The sequence below is a fragment of the Myotis daubentonii genome, chromosome 6, assembly GCF_963259705.1.
Source record: "Myotis daubentonii chromosome 6, mMyoDau2.1, whole genome shotgun sequence".
Lineage (NCBI taxonomy): Eukaryota > Metazoa > Chordata > Mammalia > Chiroptera > Vespertilionidae > Myotis > Myotis daubentonii.
Window position 1 is genome coordinate 18102229 of NC_081845.1, and position 20900 is coordinate 18123128.

General features: G+C 38.7%; 1 protein-coding gene across 1 annotated transcript in view; it reads left to right on the forward strand.

The window, feature by feature from the left end:
- Positions 1-20900, forward strand: part of RSPO3 (R-spondin 3) — an 87926-nt gene that overhangs the window by 23719 nt on the left and 43307 nt on the right. Inside the window, exons 2-4 of the mRNA XM_059700270.1 lie at positions 11002-11193; positions 12769-12915; positions 17619-17816. Of these exons, the coding sequence (XP_059556253.1) occupies positions 11002-11193; positions 12769-12915; positions 17619-17816 (537 nt within the window). The remainder of the gene's footprint in view (positions 1-11001; positions 11194-12768; positions 12916-17618; positions 17817-20900) is intronic.

The window sequence follows — 20900 nt, forward strand, 5'->3', positions numbered from 1 at the left end:
CTCTTTCCATTTGCCTAAGTTATTCTTTAATTTCAAGTCTTGTAACTGTTCCTAAACGCCCTCTATAGTCTTCAGATACCTCAACCATCAGTAATTGCCCCTGCCTGTTAATTTCTGTTGCACTAAATTTCTAATCGATGTGGCCATTGGGATATAAAAAGATTACTAACTGTATTGTAGGCTTCTTGGTCAGAGACCACATTTTGTCTCTCAGTCCCTAGAAGAGTATTTCCAGTAATCACTGAATAAATACTTATTTGTGAATATGGCAGTGATGTGGTACGCACAATGTGGTACTTGTATCACCTGTCTCACATTCACTCGGGGTTACTTCTTATAATGCAGCTGGCATTATGAAAATTACTCCACAAGTCATTTTTGCACACAGTAAGGTTTTAGAACCACTGGCATAGACCTTTGGGTGCTATATGCCATTCTGGTCTTATTTCCATAGCTTGCCTTACGACTTTCAGTCTTCAGTGTAGAGTCCCAGAGGACTTCTTGTGTGAGAGTGCCATTGATACCCATTAAAATCTGCGTCTGCAGTCCTTAAAACATAGCCCCCCTCCCATGACTCTTAGAGTGTCCCTGGTTCCCTGAAGTTCCCCAGATCGCCTGTGTCAGAAGAAGCACCAGCATCTGTCCTCTCTCCAGCCCCCTTGCTTGGAGGTTTCTGACAGAGTTATTATTGACTAAAGCTTCCAGCTACCTCTAATGAGTAGAAATGGCTTAAGGTACTTCTTGGGTAAAACAAAATCTCTTACGCCTAGTGATTGTATTAAGGCTCTTACATATGATCTCACTTAATTTCCCTTCCCGTCCCAGTACTAGTATCTACCAAGTAGATAATTCCCGTGTTACAGATGAGGAGGCCTAGGCTCAGGGAGGTCAGCAACTTTTGTCTAAGGAAACAATCAGGCCCTGAACTCTTGGACACAGATTATTGGTTTTATTCAGCTTTGGGCGCTCACTGACAAGCACAGTGTCTGGATGTTGCATAATTTAATTGTTTAAATGAAAAGCTGGGTAAAGAGATAAATTTTGGTTTTGCGGCTAGTACATGTCAGAACTCTGTATAAGCCCAAAGTCAGTCCTCCACCCCCCAGTCCCTGTGCTCCTCTGGGAAGTGTGCAGAGCCCATTTCCGAATAAGGTGGCAATCCAGAGAGCGTGCACATAGGACAAAAATGCATCACACCCACGAAGGTGCATGTCAGCACCTCCTGTTCTCTCAGCAGTTTTGTGAATCTGGTAGAAAAATCCACTTATTTTTCAGCTCAGGAGTTTAGAGGTGACACATAAAGCTGGACTTATTTAATGGTATACCCACTATTTGCACATCTTCTTGTGCCTGTTAAAATACCACAAGTCCCTTGCCTGCTGTTTGCTTATGCTAAGACTTCAGCCATCAGATATTCTACTTTAGCATGCTATGTGGCAAGAAGATCCAAGTTTATTCATAATATAACAAAGTGGAGTTTGTTTTTAGCACAAACTGAAGTTTGTTTCATTCAAGAATGTGAACTTAGTAGTTACAGAATCACACCCATGCAGATTCATTGCCATTCAACTATCACATTTTCTGTTTATGTTGATTTCTAATTAATTCTCTCCTCAAAAAAAAAAAAAAATGGAATGGCTCTCTCGGCCAGACCAGAGCACATAATGATTCCCACTGTTGGATGAACACTGTTGGATCTGTCTCATGAAAAATGCTGTTATTACCACCCACTAACTCATCAACAGGTCCTGGCTCTCTACAGAATCTGGGTCTCCATCACCCCTATCCACACCCTCTTGTCCTCTGTTCACCTCCATTTGGGAACATGGCCACTTGGAGAAGGGGAAGCCTTCCCTCCCTTAGCAACAGCTGGGATGCTGATTCAGTACCTTACATTTTACCCCCGTGGCAGAGTGCATTAACTTTATGATAGAATTTCTACTTGTGGTTAGGAAAAAACCCCCACTATGTTTGGTTCTACAAATGCTTTTTGTTGCAGTTTCAGCAACAGAATCAACTCTAGCTATCTGGTAGGTCATAGGAAAACGAATATGGTTTCCAATACTTTTGAAGAATCAACTTTGGAATTAGCCCTTAGGTTATTAACTTGTTTAATGGAAAAAAGAACATGATATTGAGAGTCTCAAAGGAAGGTTATATCAGAAGAGAAATTATAGTGTTGTTCTAAATTATTTAGACGGTGTTAATATGTGTCTCTAATGGCATGAATTCAGAAAAAATACCAAAAAAAAAGATTGTATACACGATTGCAAAGGGTTTTACTTCTTATTCTCTTTATTCATTCTTATGACCTCTTATATATTTCATAACTTTCCTGTTCCTCCTCACCACCACCACCCCTTTCCCCACCCCCCGACCCCACTCACACACACACTCCAGTAACAGGGAATGTGAATTTAAAACCCCAGGACAAACTAAAATTACTGCTAGGAGGAGATGGGAGGAACAAAGAAGAAATGAAGTGTTCCCAAGAGCAAAGAACATGTAGATCAACGCACAGTCTCTTCAAAGATTATGATCTGAACATAAATTCCCAAGTTATGGCTAGTTAGAACATTCTCCTCTAATATAAAAATTAATAAGAGAACATATTTTCATGGAATATAAGATGCTGGTTCTGTTCCATGTACTAGTATCATAAATCTAACAAAAATTAAAATGAATAAACGTATCAGACAAAATGTGTTCTTGCCTTTCCTTCTGATATTAGCAATACAGAATCCAAATGCACTTGGTATCGAATAGCAGCTATTTACTTTGGTCCACGAGGCTCTAACCTTCTTTTCTAACCTCATCTCATTCCACTCTCAGCACTGTGGTCTTATTGGTTCCCCTTGGGCTGCTCCTCAGGCCAGTTCTTTCCCAAAGCCTTAAAATGTTTGCACTTCGTGATGCTCACCTGTAATACCCTTTCTCAAGTGTTCATGGCTGATTTCTTTTTATTCTCTTGGTCTCAGCTAAAGAGTAACCTTCTCAAAGGGGCCTTCCCTGACCACCATATTTAAAATAGCTCCCCAGAGCTACTGTCTGACCTATCCACCTGTTTATTTCCTTCACCACTCCACAATATTTCATCAATTATTTATTTATTTGCTTATTCGCTGATTAATGTCATGAGGGAAGGAACCAGATGTCTTGTTCAGTCCTGCATGTTCTGCATCCTGAGTAGTGTTGGGCACATAGTGAGTTATCAGAAATTTTTGCTGAAAACCTTAATCATAGTCTCCACATTGTGTGTGCAATGCCCACTTTAGTCTATATTTTGTTTCTAGTCCTGATTCTTTAGCCTGTGGATACACAAAGCACAGCCATCAGCCACTAAGTTGGCATCTAGCTACCAAATAGTCATCCTATTTTAGATTTTAGGAATTCTATATCTGCCATCATTTGCTAGCCATTTTCTTAATATGTTGAGCTGGCTTGATTTTAGTGGAAAGTCTAGCTAAGTGCTACCTAATGTTAGGTCTGTTTCATTGCTGTGGTTTTATTTAAAGTATTTATAGGATATAAATATTAGACTCCCTTCAGGAAATTATTATTCAGTAAGAGAAAGAGAAAGATTTTCCAAGTTCTGAAAGAAATAGTTTCCATTAAAAACAGTATGTTTCCCCACATAATAACGGTGGAGCCCTAAATGGGCTGTATTCAGAACTGGTGGACACATTCCTCTCGGAGACTGTTAGGAATTTTGTGAAACCATTGGTGTGGCACAAACTTTCGAGTATTCAAGGTTGATTTACTGGGACAAAAGATGTGACCGATTCTATCATCCTAACTGCTTCAGGTCAATTAATGTCTTCACTCTTGATTTTGATAAAAAACCAAAAAGAACATGTATGTGTCCTGTGTCTGAATACATATATATGTATATATGTATGTATGTACACATGCATACATATCTATATTTAAGTAGCATAAGTGAATTTTAATTAATTTAATGATTAAAACATTGGTATATAAATACATTTAAGCCATTAGATGATACACAGTATTTCAAAAGTAACAAAATTTATGTTTGTATATATAAACATGTGGTGGTTTCAACAAATTATTACCCACAAATTATGATAAAGAACTATGATAGATCCAGATATTATTGTTTGACAATGTAAAGAAGTATCATATGCCAATAAGCAATTATATTCATTCAAACAGCTTTTGATATTATATTGTTTATACTTAATACTCCCAAATTGCCCAAATGGTTGTGGAGATATAGCCATTGTCAGTACCGCTTGAATGCTTTAACTTATGAGCAAATAAGAAACATTAGCTCTCAATGTCTTCTGGGGTTGATTCAGAATTTGAAAGAGACTGCCAAGTAATTCAAATTTTTAACATTATGTTTTTCTTAAAGTGAATATTGCCAAAAATTCCATAGGAATCATGAAACATCTCTTTCTGTAACCATAACATTACATTAAACTTAAAAACGATTCTGCAACAATCAAGCCCCAAAGTATGATAGAAATGTGCTATACTAACTTAAGCAAGAGAAAAAGTCTACATTTTCTCCAGGTGAATCTGTAATTGAAGAACTTAGAAAAGCTTTCATTATTTTATTTTGAAAAATGTATTTCATATTTAAGCATCCTTAAAGTGTATGTGATTTGAAACTTGATTTTTTACCAAATGTTCATAGGCATAACTCACTTACAAATGCTTCTTTAGATACTTTTTGTTAAATATTTACTGCTTTGACATCTTTATTATTTAAAAAACACAAATAGCCCTGCTAGTGTGGTTCAGTGGTTGAGCATCAACCTATGAACCAGGAGTTCGAGGTTTGATTCCTGCTCAGGGAACATGCCCAGGTTGCAGGCTCGGTCTCCAGTGTGGAGTGTGCAACACGCAGCTGATCAATGATTCTCTCTCATCATTGATGTTTCTCTCTCTCTCTCCCTCTCCCTTCCTCTCTGAAATAAATAAAAATGTATTTTAAGAAAATAAACAGAAAACACAAATGCCTTATTTTTAAAATTTATTACCTTCAGCCATTCAGTAATAAAAAATTACTTGTTGAGACCTAGTCAATAAGCAGCCGGGGCTTATCAAAGAAAATTATGAAGAAATTATCAAGGCTGACCAGACCCCTGCCTTCCAAAAGCCTTCAGTCAATGTGAATGTCCTTGTAAAAGGAGAAGACATGGAGGAAAGGACAGATGTAAAAATAACTTTGATTATAGAGTTTCACTGGTCTCCTCTTCCTACCTTGTCTGTTAAGGCCACTGCATACAGAGAGTAGGCAGTAAATACTGTGAAGGTGAGAATACTTTAAAGTAACTTTGTATATTATTGTTTGTTTTTCTTCTTCTTCTTTCTTCTTCTTCTTCTTCTTCTTCTTCTTCTTCTTCTTCTTCTTCTTCTTCTTCTTCTTCTTCTTCTTCTTCTCCTCCTCCTCCTCCTCCTCCTCCTCCTCCTCTTCCTCCTCCTCCTCCTCCTTCTCCTTCTCTTTCTCCTTCTCCTCCTCCTCCTCCTCCTCCTTCTTCCTTAAAAGTAAGTTTTATCTAATTTACTAATTTTTCATTATCTGAATTATAAAATCAACAAGTTAATTTCATGTTTTTAGCTTTTCTTTTAAACTTAGTCAAACCTGCTTTTATAAGCCTAACATTTATTAAATTTCGTACTTCTGGAAATGTTCTAGCCACACATAAATGGCCATCGGAGGCCATTGGCAGCATGCAATAATGGATCTCTTCCACAGAGCGATTTGCAGTAGATGTTAGTACATTTGCAGTTAGGCTTTAGGAGGAGATTAAAATAAAGCAAACCCTTGAGGCTTTCACTTCAACTGTTACAGAAACAGAGCATTGATTCCAATGCTGCCATTGGTTTGGTAGATCATAAACACTGAAATTACCTAAACATTGTGTATTTACCAAATGCTCTAGTACAGTTTAAAACTCTGTGTTATGGATATTTTATCAAAAAAGTGAATTACCACACGTGCCAATAGCCTTTAGGAAGTGTTGCATTAGTCATGCATCACAAGGTTATTAAATAGAGAAATAGTAGGGAATCTTATCAGATGGAAAAAAAAACTGAAGTTACTCAGAATATCGAAAGTTCAGACACTGAAAATGTGTTTGTTATGCATTAATATATACTCTTTTCATACTTCACCTTCATATGCAAGTTAAGGAAAATACTTTCCTCTTTCCCAGTTTTGGGGACAGACACTCATTTTACCAGGTATTTGACACATCTGTAGTCAGAAGTTCCCATTTTAAAATTCCTGTGAATTCTGTCCATTTTTTCCACTTATAATTACTCACATCTAAAGTTTACTTATATAAACAGAGATTGGTATGAGATATCAAAGATCTAGGTTCTAACTTTTGATCTAAACTCACTATTTATTCAGTAGCTTACAACATTTCTTTGAATTCTAGTTTTCGGTTTCAAAACAAATAATTGTTGTAGCTCCTACCATTACAAACAGCAGTTGCCACAGTTATTTAGACTTTCTTTGGAAGCAAAAGTGGTACGGACATACAAAGTATTATTTAAATTAGCTGATAGATTCCTTTTCTTTTACAAAATATCCCTTATCTGGGGCTCTGTTTGCTTCCTTTGCCATCCTTCAGCACCTCCCCTTTCAATATGTCTTCTCTAATTAAGAAGCTACCACCAGAGACTCACAGGTACATCTCAAGCAACTACCACCCAATAAAACTAAATCTATTGAACATTGCTTTCTGTATATCTTATAAAACCTGCAAAATCAATGATCCCAAGCCATGCTTATATTTGTAGACCTTTTTGTTCTATGTACCTTGCTCCAAACCTCCAACTGAAGGCTTTTTACTCCTCCAGCCATACTCTCCTTTCTAGTCACTGGCTGGAACTCAAAACACACCTTCTCAAATCCTCTTTCTTATTCAGTCCGCATTCTGTTGGTCACCATATTTAATTGACTTTACCTCCAAAATGTCCTTGGAAATATGCATCTCTCCCTCACCACATTCCATTGCCCCTGCTAGATTTTAAGCTATCAACAGTCTTTTACCTTAGACTCCTAGTTTCCATGCCTGCCATGCTTCCAGGGAAAATCACTTTTCTCATGTAAATGTGATTGTATCATTCACCAGATTGAAATTCTCCTTATCCACAGAACAAGTACCTTGGCCCACAAAGGGTTTCATAATCTAGATCTACCCTGTGCTTCCAATCTCCTTGATATTCCTCATGCTTCCATTCGCCACTGCTTAAGCATCACTTGCATTGAACTCATGCCAGTCTCCTTGATGTGGTCATTGTGGTGTTCCCTCCTCCAGTCCCACCATGGCCACTTCCATATTGATACCTTCAGCTCCTTTTCTAACATTAACTACGAACATTAGATAGTCTATGAAGCCTACCCACCAACAACACCTCCATTGGTCATATAAAATAATAGTACAAAAACATTGTTTGAAAAAGTGATTTGGAAATGCAAAATGGCGTTATTATTAGAGTAGAACAAAGAAGAAGCATGACAAAGCGGAATTCTATTTTCTGTCTTAGGATCATGAGATTTTAAGGCTGAAAGGGTTGTTACAGTCAATCCAGACCAAAGTTTTCTGTGGTTTCCATATAAAAAGTAAAAACTCTTGCCTTAAGATGAAGTTTGAGAAATTTGTGTCCTGTTGTGTAAGACTGACTGTATAATTTGAGTGATCTTTATCCAGCTTTCAAGAAAGCAATCACTATGCTACTCAACTGTAAAAAAAAAAATCTAGAATCTTAGAATATGAACTTCATAGTCTCAATTCTTCTCACTTCCCACAACATAATACTTAAACCTTCCTGAAGCAATAAAGTTTGCTTTCAAATTGTACCTGCCCATATTCAAAATGCCCTGATTAAGAACAAACAAACAAGAATTTTCTTTGCTAGTTAAGACAGTCATGTCTTTACTTTTTCAAAAAAGTATTTTGTTAAAAATTTTTGGCTACAAATGAAATATGTGTTTAAAAAGCAAAGAGAGTGATAGTAGCACAGTGTGTGAGTCGACTGTGCTTATTAATCAGTAAAAGGGTTAATGAGGGAATTGTGCACCCTCATAATTTGGGTGCAAACTGTTACCAATTGTGGGACCCATTACAGCTCTCTCCTGGAGAAGTTTCCAAACATCCAAAACTCAGTTTTTTAAATGAAATTTATTTTAACGTTTTTTGAGGCTCTGAACATGTGAGTCGTGTTTATTTTCATAGTTGATTCCTTTAAAGTTACATTATAATAGATCAACATTTCAAGGTGCTCAAAAGTCTATTGTGCCTCCTTTGAGCAGCTGCATTTCAGCGACAGGGACAGATTGGTGAGGACCAACCCAGACCATCTCCATATAAGCTCAGAGTCATTCAGTGCCCTGGGTTGGAATGATTTTCTTTCCAACTGAGTTCCTGAGGTCCATTTTTCCATAGAGTTTTTAGGAAACGGTTTCACGGGTTTTATTTTTTATCTACATCTCTTATTTCTTAAACTGAGTCAGTAGACTCAGAACACACGGAGCTCTCTTCACTTTAGGGTCTTTTCCCGCTTAAAATGTGTACACATTTTCTGTAAGTCTCCAATGCTGAGTTACTGGCATGAAAAATTACCCTGTTACTTGGAAAGCAGTCTTCTCTTACAAGTCCCCCAGGTCCTATAATGTCTAAACCTCCTGTGCCACTTTCTATGTCCACCCCACCCCACAGAGGAGCAAGTACAGGAAAAGCAGACTTCCCTTCCCCCACACATTTCCTCAGTTTATTTACAAAACATCTTGGAATGAGAATGAGCTGCTTGTGGTTCCTGTGGCTGATTCAGGGATGGTTCCCTCCAGGCAGAGGATGCTGGTCAACTGAGTGACCTCTCTGTAGCTAACCCGTGCACCCTGTGGGAAGGCTGAGCGGGCTCATGGGTGCCCCTTCTCAGTCAGCCTGTTGGGATTTGCTTTTGTGGTAAAGAACTTAGCAATAATCAAACATCACTGTGAAACAGACTCAAGAAAGGCATGGTCCATCAGAGCCTATCCCTCCCACCACCAACAGAATAGTCAGAAATACATGGGGATGCCTTTACACCAAGCGTGTCAAACTCAAAGGCTAACAAGGGCCAAATAAACAAGGTTTAAGTTTATGTGGGCCGCAAAAAAACAAAAACTTCAATTTTCATAGAAACATGGGCTTATTTCAATAGAGACATGCTGAATACAAAGGGCTGAAATAAATGAGTAATCATTAACATAAAATAATAGAACGTTTTAATAAAACTTAATATTGTTTCTTGAACATTAACTTACCAGACACTGAATAACTGCACAAATTAAGAAGCATAATGCAAATAAACCTATTTTTCTTGTTCTCCGAAAGCAAAATATTTCCTGTTGCGCACACCAAACAAGTCAGTCCAAGACTAATGACGTGGCCATCGGCTGCTAAAATATTCACTGTTAATATTAGTGGAGAGAAATGGTGCGCCTGCGCATAAGGGAAATGAATGCAACATGATTATAGTAATCAGTCATTAGCGAACGTTGAAGTTCATTATTAATAACTAGAGGCCCAGTGCACAAAATGCGTGCAAAGGGCTCAGCCCTCCCAACCCCAGCTGCCTCTCAGCCCTGAAGCCTTATGGCCCCTCCCACTGGTCGTTCTGGAAGGTCGTTCCACCATCTGGTCTAATGAGCATATTAGCTCTTTAATATATAGGATTATGTATAACAGGATATTGTAAAAATTAAGTTACAAAATTTTTGTTAAAACGTTTCTTATTTATATTGGTTGGGCTGCAAAAATATTCCTTGTGGGCCAATGCAGCCCACAGGCTGCGAGTTTGACATGCTTGCTTTACACACTTATGTACCAACCTTTGCTTCTCATAATGGTCAGGATTTTGCCCTTCTGGACTCCTGAAAGGACAATAAGGCTATTAATAGTGCATTTAAATAGAGAATGCGTTAGGGGAAGAAGTCATCCCAAACACCTGCTAGATGAGAGATTCACCTTAGTTAGCAATTTTCCATCAGCTTGCACCTTAGTTAGCAATTTTCCATCAGCTTACGACTGGTAGTCGTAAGGTTTAAAGTTGTGAGGATTTCAAGTAAACATGACTCTTCCAAACGTTGGTTTATATTTGTTCAGATTGGCTAATGAATAGTCTTACCACACAAATAAGTGACTCTTGGAAACCTTGGAATTCTCAGGGATATGTGTAGAAGTAGTCCTTAGTATGGGCTGGTTATGTCCTCACCAAGTAAATAATTCCCTTGAGTAAATGATAGATGAGGGTGCAAAAACTATAAGACTTCTCTCCCAATGGATAAAACGTTGAACATAAATTATGGCAAGTACTCACATATGATTCACGTGGAAATACTGGTAAACTAAACATCATAATTTCACCTTTTTATCAATGTGAACTGATAAACATTAAATTCATGTGAGAGGAAATATTTTGGGAAAGCATTGGGAGGTAGGGCGCCCAAATAGCTACATAGTTTTAGAATCAATTGGCATTGGATCAAAGAGTAAAATTGTGCACCCGGACAAACCATAGTTGAAAAAAGATACCCTAGAACACAGTGTCCTTGCTCAAGTTAAGCCCCAGTCTATGTTGTCATCCTTGCTTGAAGAAATTAGAGACGTGCTTATCATCCACCACAGAAATGAAAAGCAAAACTAATGTGTATTGATTTCAATGAACGTGCACAAAATTACCATCTCCAATTGGCCAGGCTGGTGGTTCAATTGGATATTTCCATATACATCTATGAGGCAATGTAGTCTTCTATTTCAAATGCTCAAATTTTAAGAACTTTTAAATCAGGAACAATGTATGTATTAAAAGGAAATAGTCGAGCAGAAAAGAGAGAGGGGGGAAAAAAATCCCAACTCATTCACCCCTTACCACCAAATTGAAAGCTAATGACAGAAAATGTACCCAGAGGACGTCATTGCGCTTCTATATTTACAATTTAACCTTTGTTTCTGTCTTTCTACATTTGCCCTCCAGTGCATCCTAACGTCAGTCAAGGCTGCCAAGGAGGCTGTGCAACGTGTTCAGATTACAATGGATGTTTGTCATGTAAGCCCAGACTATTTTTTGTTCTGGAAAGAATTGGCATGAAGCAGATTGGAGTGTGTCTCTCTTCATGTCCAAGTGGATATTATGGAACTCGATATCCAGATATAAATAAGTGTACAAGTAAGTGCCTACACAAAATTATGTTTTTATCTCATCCATGGGGACTTTCCAGATATGAAATGGCCTCTAGAATATTTGTGATATTCAGTGTTAAGTAAATGATAATATTTTACCTGATTAATTAGGCTAAATCCTACTTGGACTTCACCCTCAGGGCAGGACAATTTTCACCACTTATAAAAAACACTCTCAAGTTTTGTGTTGTTGTTGTTTTTTTCTCTTTTTCATTGTTTCATTCCTAAGGTATAAATCATTGAACCTATGGAAAAACGGTGCAAGCATCAATGCCATTTGAGTTCCCATTATATTTACAAAAATCTAAATATTTAATGACTTAAAGAATCAATTCAGCTATTTTTCACTTCAGGAAGGATTCCAGTATAGATACTGAAACATTTATCAGTTGGCAATAAATGTTGGAAATATCACATCACCTCTCATCTGCACCTGAAAAACCTACTCTCCACACTGTAGACCAAGTAATGGTTTAAAATGTAAATTAGGGAATATCACTTCTCTATCCTACACCACATGTAGCCCTGCCTACCTCTCCAACCTCATCTACGACTACTTCTCAAACACTTTCACTAACCTCACTGGCCTTCTTACAGGATCTTCCCACCTCAAAGCTTTTGTAATTACTGTTCTACACTCACTGGGCTGGCAGTTTGCAAAGCTCTTTTGCCCACACCTTGTTTGGCTGGTTCTCGCTTTATACCCAAGATTCTACTCATGTGTCACCTTCTCAGAGAGGCATTTCATGACCATCATATCAAAATAATCAACCTCTTCCTTTTATCAGTAATTTTTCATATCTTTTTCCTACTTTTGTTGTTAATTTTTTCCAGAACATTTATTACTCTGGAACCAGACTGCCTGGTTTTACAAACAAATCTGCTCTGTGGTCCTAGGCTAGTTACACACCCTTGTGTGTCTCAGTTTTCTTATCTGTAAAATGGGAATCATAATAGGGGCCACCCCATTAGGTATTATAAGGATTAAATAACTTAATATTGCAAAATTCTGGTAGCAGTGTCTGACTTGTAGTATCACCATAGAAGAGGCAACTCTTGTTATTTTTTTATTGTGTCTCTTCTCCTTGAATGTAACTTTGTGAAGTCTGGGCCTTGTCTCATTTTTGTGCACTGCTGTCAGTAAATACCTAGAAGTGATTGGCACATATTGGGCAATCAAGTACTTGTTTGAATGAATGGACTTCAACAACAGCACAAAGGCAATATCCTAGTATGTTTTATTACAGTTCTGATGAAACATTTCACTATTATTTATTATAAATAGATATTTGCTCTAATAAACATTCTTGGCAGTGGACTTACGGCCAAAAACTTTTTTCTAAGGCAATCAGTACAACGATTCTAAAACCAGTGACTGATGTACATCAACGAAATGACTGTGGGGGAGTCCTTAATTTAGTTTGGCAAAATAATTTTGAGCCCTACATGTTTGTTTGACATAAAAGTCACATGTGCCTATGTTGTAAGCATACAGAACTGGACCAACAATAGTTAAGTCAAGATAATAAAAAAATTATTCCTCTTTTTCTTTCTCTTTCAGAGTGCAAAGCTGACTGTGATACTTGTTTCAACAAAAATTTCTGCACAAAGTGTAAAAGTGGGTTTTACTTACACCTTGGGAAGTGCCTTGGCAATTGCCCAGAAGGGTTGGAAGCCAACAACCACACCATGGAGTGCGTCAGTATTGGTGAGGAGGAACTCTATGATTTCGAAAGATGAGAAACATCTTAGATGATAGTTCAGTCTACATGGACATGCTTCTCGTCGTCCTATTTCACAAGAACCTGAGGGACTGTCTCTACAAGGCTCTCTCCATCTTTCCATCTGAATGGTGTTTCCATACCTTTTCCCAGCTGTATTATAGTACAGTTTAACATCCTGTGGGAGCTCCATTATATCTTAGGGACTGTTAATAACTGTTTCAACTATTCTTATCATTACTTTGTATCATTCTTTAATTCTTTAATGAAGTTTTGCTTATAGTGATATATACACACACACACACACACACACACACACACACACACACACACACACACATTGACTGGCCAGATTATTATGACTGGCCAGATTATTATGACCACCCCATCAGTACAATGAAGTGAATTAGTTATGCAAATAATAATAATATAAAACATTGAGAGTATTTGCTTAGGAAGTTTTCAATATTCAGTATTTTTGGAAGTGTCAATGATGGGGTGGTCATAATAATCTGGCCGGTCATAATAATCTGGCCACTCAGTGTATATATTGGCCTTGAACTAAATTCCCACCTTAGGGCAAAAACGTGGCAAAACACCCAGGCCTAATCTCAGTCAGTGACCCCAGTTACTCTCCAAGGGGAGAAAAACATGCTCAGTGGGTAGATCAAACACCTAGAGAACTGGATCTGATACAGTTAAAATTCTTACCCTTTCCTTTCACACTGCCTTGCTGAAATGTCCTGCTATGCAGGTATTCAGAAACGAGGAGAGATTTTTGGACTTACTCAAACTGACAGAGGAGACAGTCCCCGGGTCTGATTAATTGCAGGCCGAGTTTCCTCGGGGGGGAGGTCCCTCAGACAAGTTGTTTGTCTAAATAACAGATCACTGTCAGGCTATATTTTCCTTCTTTTAAATGCTGTGCAGCTACTACAGCTACAAGTTTGATGAACACTTGGGGAGCAGATGCTACACCAAATGGGAAAACAGCGTACGAAATCTCCAAGTCCCCTGGGCAAGAGCTGCAGGAACCTTTGATGCTGCGCTGGCTGCGCTGATGTTGGCACATGCACACAAATGTCCTCCTGATTCCGTACAAGATAGTCGTCTGCAGGACTCCCCCTGGGTCCCCACAGTCAGATCCATTAGAATCTAAAGCGCTGGGGTGATAACCCTAACATGGGGTTTAACCATTTCGGGTCCACTCGGAACACTTCTGTCTAAGCACAATTTTTGGCAGAGTGAAATAGATGGATGATATTGTTAAGATAACTTCAGAAGCATCTGGAAAACAACAGTCCTGAAACAGTTCATGACTCATTTTAGTTTGCCCTTTTCCCCCCTCTAGTCAATAAAACACATACACGCGCGCACACACACACCCCACCTTAGAAATAAGGTGCTTTATCTATTTGTAGGTACCAAGGGTTGATGACTAGAGGTAATAAATTCCAAACTGTGAAAAAAGATAGGAAACAATTCTGTAGAATATTCAAACAGGATGAGCTGCAAAGAGTTTGTAGTATTTCTCCACCCAGGGAAAGGGGCGGGGCACCTGTTTGGATTTTCTTAGTTGCTGAAAGTATAGCATTCAGTCCTTAAAAGCCTATTTATTTTAAATAGATCAATGCTTTCTTATCAGAGAGAGCATTTAACACCTGGAGCTATTGGATTAGCCTTTAAAGCTGACTGGCCATTTATACTACCATTAAGACAAGACTATTTCTTAACACAATAAAATTAAAGAAATTCCATCATTTAGAATATGGGTGAGCAGCCTAAAAGGCATTTCATGAATCCGGTTCGCTGAACAGGTATACATGACTTGGGACACACTAGCAGCGCAAATCAGCAGCTTTGGTTCAGGGCTGGCTTTTGTTTGCCTGCTCCCTATGGGATGTCTCCCATCACGTGGTGTCTAGCCTACCAGCACTACGCAGGCCAGGCCCATGAGCTTCCCGAGAATTTCATGAAAAATGATGACCTGCTTGATTATCACAAAGGACCATGAAAGCCTATTCCTTTAACAAATATAAAAACCAGGCCTCGGAGAGCTGAAATGATGATCCCAAGGACACAAGTGAGTTATTGTCGGTGCTGTCACGATGACCTTGACTCTAGCTCCCTAGTGAACACCCAACAGGTTAAAGAATGTTTTCTCTCTTTGCTAAAATCTACACTATATGACTTGTTTCTTACCCAGATTTTCAATTGTCAGGCAAGGTCATAAACAGAAAACACCACGCTGATACAGAGCTGGGGCGAAAGACTTACCAACATACCCGTTACCATGGTTGGCAGGTCCAATTAAGCACAAATATCCACTGACCCCAAATTTACAGGGGAATGTATTTCTTCTACTTTGGACTCCAGATATTTGCTTCCGTTTTGAACTGTCATTCCATTCTGTCATCCTTATTGCTTCTCTAGGAAAGTTGTTTAAGTAGTGAAAGGGGGAAGATATTCAGCTCCAAAGAGTGAGTAGCAAGAACGTACCCTTGCTATGTTCTCTGTGGAACCACATAGTTAGCCAACAAGAATGAGAGCGATATCATTTCTAGAATTTCATTGTTAGAATCATTCATCATCTGACGGAGGACTCACAGTTAGCTATGCTGTAATTTTTAAAACGTTTTTCGGAAGTCTGGGTATACATTTGCCTAGATCACCTTTGCCATTGTGACAAAGCACCAAAGTTCTGTTCACTTGCACATCATGTAATTTTTTTTCTCAGTTCGTCCTCTTAGTTCTGGTATTAAATGAATAGTAGACAGAGTGATAGCTCATAAACTTAGATTTTTATTTTTCCATGTGCTTTCTTGGAGGTCTTTTTATTTGTTGTGTTCAAGATCCACTGCTTTTTAGTGATTAATATGGGGGTGGAAGATATTTCCTTAACTGGCAAGAGTTATGGTATCATTAAGTGACTTGGTTGCTCTAATAATGGTATAACTGAGCATGAAGACAATTTTGAAAGTGGTGCAATAAAGTTCACTTGAGTTCATAGAAACTTAAATTTGCTTATCTAGTCATTTCCATTTAACTCTGTGTTACATTCTGATATCTGAAAGTGACCAAAAAAGCATGTGGAAAATGTATGGCAAATGGATTTAAATTTCTAAGACATTTAGGTTCTTTTTCTTGAGAATGTATGAAATATAGCATCTGTCTTAAAGTAAGGATTCTTTAAATCGGAAGGCAGTAAGAAAATTTTTTGGAAACTTGTTTTTGTGGAAAGGGAGTCATATCATCTGAAAGAGCTACTGTTGCAAGCTGTTACCGTTATTGTAAGTTAGGAAGTTTCATAGACATAAATATAAGAATAGCACCTTGCAGATATTTATTTTCATTAGAAATGCAAAAGTCTGACCTTGAAAAGGCATGATTGAAAGGAAGAGATTAATACATAAAAAGGAACACCTCTATAAAAAAAAGCTTTAGAGAAAGTACATCAGTTGATCTTAGGAATCACTCAAGTTATTTTTAGAAGCAGTCCATCAGCTGAAATTGACCCAGAATTCACTTAGAATAGATGTCTCCATGCCTGAACCATATCTATATATATAAAAAGTCAGGTCAGGGGGCGGGGCCAGAGGCCAACCTCCCGTGGCCCCTCCCCCTGGCTGGCCCCGCCCCCTGATCTGCCGCGGCCCCTCCCCCACCAGCTCTACCCCAATCAGCCCCCCCCACACCAATCAGGGGTGGGGCTGGCCAGCCAACCTTCTGCTATCTCCTCCTCCCGACAAGCCTGGCCCCAATCTGCCGATTGAGGCCAGGCCGGCTGGACCCCACCTGTGCACAAATTCATGCACTGGGCCTCTAGACCAGGGGTCCTCAAACTTTTTAAACAGGGGGCCAGTTCACTGTCCCTCAGACCGTTGGAGGGCCGGACTATAGTTTAAAAAAAAAACTATGAACAAATTCAGCAACAGGCAGCGGCGGCAAAAACACCCGGCGGGCTGGATAAATGTTTTCAGCAGGCTGCATGTGGCCTGCGGGCCATAGTTTGAGGACCCCTGCTCTAGACCATTAATAAATAATCATATTTAAATACTCAAGAGCAATGAAGTAGAACAGGTGGTGGATTGTAGGCTAAGGACCCAGATTCATTTTTCGCTTTACCGTTCTGTATGTAGCACAGAAATTCTCAAAGTGTGTTCTCAGTACTTGCAAATCAGTATTGCATGTATTGTTAGAAATGCAAATTCTCAGGCCCCATCCCAGACAGCTGAATCAGAAACATGGGGTGGGGTCCAGAATTCTGTGTTAGCCCTCCAGGGGATTCTGTTATTCGCTCCAGTTTGAGAATCCTCGAATGCATAATAATGACTATTCTATCAAGTTATGATCAGGATCAATCAATAATTGCCCAGTACTCAGAACTTGTAAAACACTGGCTAATTATGAGTAATTGTATTAGTTGCTGGTTAATCAAATCTAAAGTGAACAGAAAATCTAATGCAAGAATGAGTTTACCTGGTCATATGTGTACTAAAAAACTGAAAACAGTCTATTCCTGCCTCCCCCTTGCTCTTTGTTCTATCTTTGTCATCCTGCCCAACTCTGTTCTGCAGGATTTCTGCTCAGAGTTTGGGCAAGTATTGATGGCAGCAAACCGTTTTGTTTATTTAACAATTGTGGGAATATTTGTGCGCCAGCTGACGCTGTTTCTGCTGCTCTGTTGCAGTGCACTGTGAGGCCAGTGAGTGGAGTGCTTGGAGTCCATGCACGAAGAAGGGGAAAACATGTGGCTTCAAAAGAGGGACTGAAACCAGGGTCCGAGAAATCACACAGCATCCGTCAGCGAAGGGTAACCTGTGTCCCCCGACCAGTGAGACGAGAAAGTGTACAGTGCAAAGAAAGAAGTGTCAGAAGGGAGAACGAGGTACTAAAAGAAATGCTTGTTTGCATCTTCATAATTTGATGGAAATTTCACTTTATTTCTTAGGACACATTTAGTATTACCATACATCTCTAAAGCCCTCAGATGTGTACTAACCAAAGAAAGTGTGGGCTGTAAATTACAGAATATAGATGTGTATTTTTTTTTTTACATGGAGCTGATGGCAGAACTGTAAACTGCTATAAAGGTATGGCTCACTGAGTCCTGATGAAGGAGGCTGCATCATGGGAATTTAGGCCTATTTAGGAGGAGGCGTAGATTCTCTTTCTTCTACTCCACCTGCCTGCTGCCTAGAAAATTTTGGGGAGCCTCATAACCACAAGGTATAAACCATGCGGTATAAGATCATGGTGAAGAGACACCAGAAAATAAACATATTCCTTTGTTCGTTGCCTACAAACCAAAGAAGTACAGTTAGGATGTAAGCATTTCTAGCTAACATATTTTAAAGGTTACTTAGGATTTTTAAAATATTTAAATATATGTTTTTTAAAAATATTTTTTTTATTGATTTTAAAGAGAGGGAGGGAGAGAGATAGAGAGCTAGAAACAACTATGACAGAGAAACATCGATCGGCTGCCTCCTGTTGGGGATTGAGCCTGAAACCCGGGCATGTGCCTTGACCAGGAATGGAACCCTGACCTCCTGGTTCATGGGCTGACGCTCAACCACTGAGCCACCCCAACCGGGCTAAATGTATATATGTTTTTAATATTGACTTTACATTTGAGGTAAAGAACCAAGCCATATTTTATAAATATAATACCAACTTTAATGACATGTTACCCTCCAGATTTTACTCAGAGTCCGCTAACTTTATATAACAGATTACAGAATCTTAATGATCAGTGTTCAAGAACTCTGTGTCAGAGCTTCTTCTGAAGTCTTACAATTACCAAGGAGAAGTATACCATTTCATATGATGTTTTAAGGTGATTAAATACATATTGGCCTTTAAAATTTAATTTTTTTCATCTTCCTCACTAATGTCTTCAGCACCAGTGTCTACCAGTATGTTACATAGCTTTATATAACTACTAGAGGCCCGATGTACAAATTCATGCATGGGTGGGGTCCCTCATTGTGGCCTGGGGGATTGGGCCGAAACTGGCAGTTCAATGCCACCTGCCACTCCTGCCTGCCGCTCCCGCTCATCCTGGCCCCCCTGTGCCTGCCACAGGCTCATGCCCAGCCAGTCCTGATGGGAAGAGGCTTGCACTCGCCAGCCATGAGCCCTGCATCTGGCACCATCCGCAGGGGGGTAGAGGGGAGCTAGGACCCAATCCACCCTCCAGGCGGGCAGTGGGATACCTTTGCCAACCTGGGATCCAGATCCCTCCCATTGACATTCGTGCCGGTTGTCAGGCTGCTTTTATATCTTTCTTCCTTGTGGAGCATCTAGAAAGGGAAAGTAGCCATGGTGTTGGAGGCCAAGGATGCTATCGGATCTTGCTGGTGGTGCCAGTCTGTCGGTGCCTGGCCCGTTCTCGGGAGATTGGACCTGCAGGACGACTGAGGGAGTGAGTGGCTGCTGCCGGGCTGGTGGGCCGCAGGGACAGGTCTGTCAGCTGAGCTGCACTCCCATTGTGGGAGCTCACTGACCACCAGGAGGCAGCTCCTGCATTGAGCGTCTGCCCCCTGGTGATCAGTGTGCGTCCTAGTGATCAGTAGACCAGTTGTTTGGTTGTTCAGTCCTAATGGTCGCTTGGGCTTTTATATATATAGATTGGTAGTTATCTGGTAAGTCATTAAATCATCCCTCAATTAACTGTCAATTAAAAATAGTTTAGCTGCCTCTGTAATTGAACTTATTTCTTATTTCATTCATTCATTCATTCAAGATCATTTTATTGAATTTTTACTTTATGGCCATACACAATTTTAAACCCTGGAGATTTACAACTGAATAGGGTAAAATTTCTATCCTGAAGGTTCACTCAGAATCCTATGGAGGGTTAAGATGTTTAAACAGATAATCACAATATCCTATATTAGGGAAGATTATATGTGTGTGAACAAGTCCAATGGGAACACAGAGAAGGGTGCTGAGCAAACCTGAATATTGCTCATCTAAGGCAGAACTTGGGTCACGTGTACTTTGCAATGTCTTTCACTATCCCAAATGCACCAGCAATCATCAGAATGTATAAAGCTATTGTTGTCATTAGTAATCAAGTAGTTAATATGATAAAATTATTGAAGACATGAATTATTTTAAAGGGATCTTCAAGCTTTTGCAAATTTGTAAGATTAAAATTAGGTTTTGATTAAAATTAGGTTTAAGGAATGAAAGTTGGCTAGTGAAAAAGGTCTTTCTGGCATTAGTTACCAATTAATTTAAAACATCTTAGATTTTAAAAGTTGAATTTGGAAATCACATATTTCATCACTCTACTTGTTGTTAAGCTCCCATAGCCGTACATTTACTTATGTTTACTAAATTTTCTTGAAATTTAATGACTTACAGGTGGTCTTCACTCATACTAGGCTTTCCACAAAGATTCTACACTGCTAATAAGTGTTTAGTATACTTGTCTTTTCAAATATAAGTGAAAAAAAATATTATCTAATAGAAAAAGTAAATTATGGTACTAATTGCATTTTATTTCTTTACTTGAGAATGTGGTCTTCTAATATATTTTTCTGGCAGTTGACTTAAAACATTAACATTAAAAATGTCAGTCTTTAAAACTAAGAATGGATAAGACAAATAATGTCACAAGAAGTTTAAAAATGGTAACCTGTGCTATAAGCTTGGCTTAAAAGTTTCTTTTCTGGTCTTTTTTTCTTCCCTCTGATAGTATATGATAACATTTAATATTACAGAGGAACTTTATACAACCATAAAAATGTATGTGTTTATTACTTTTCAAATTTCATAATACGCAAACAACCAAGTAGGAAATATAGATAGCATTTGGGATTAAATACCAGATTCAGTTCCAATTTTATTAATCTTCATACATCTTTTTATGTCTGTCAAATATTTTTCTCAAGTAGCCTAAAAGTTTAAGATAGAAAGGAAACAAGTTATTTCTTAATTCATTACTTCTCTAATCTAACAT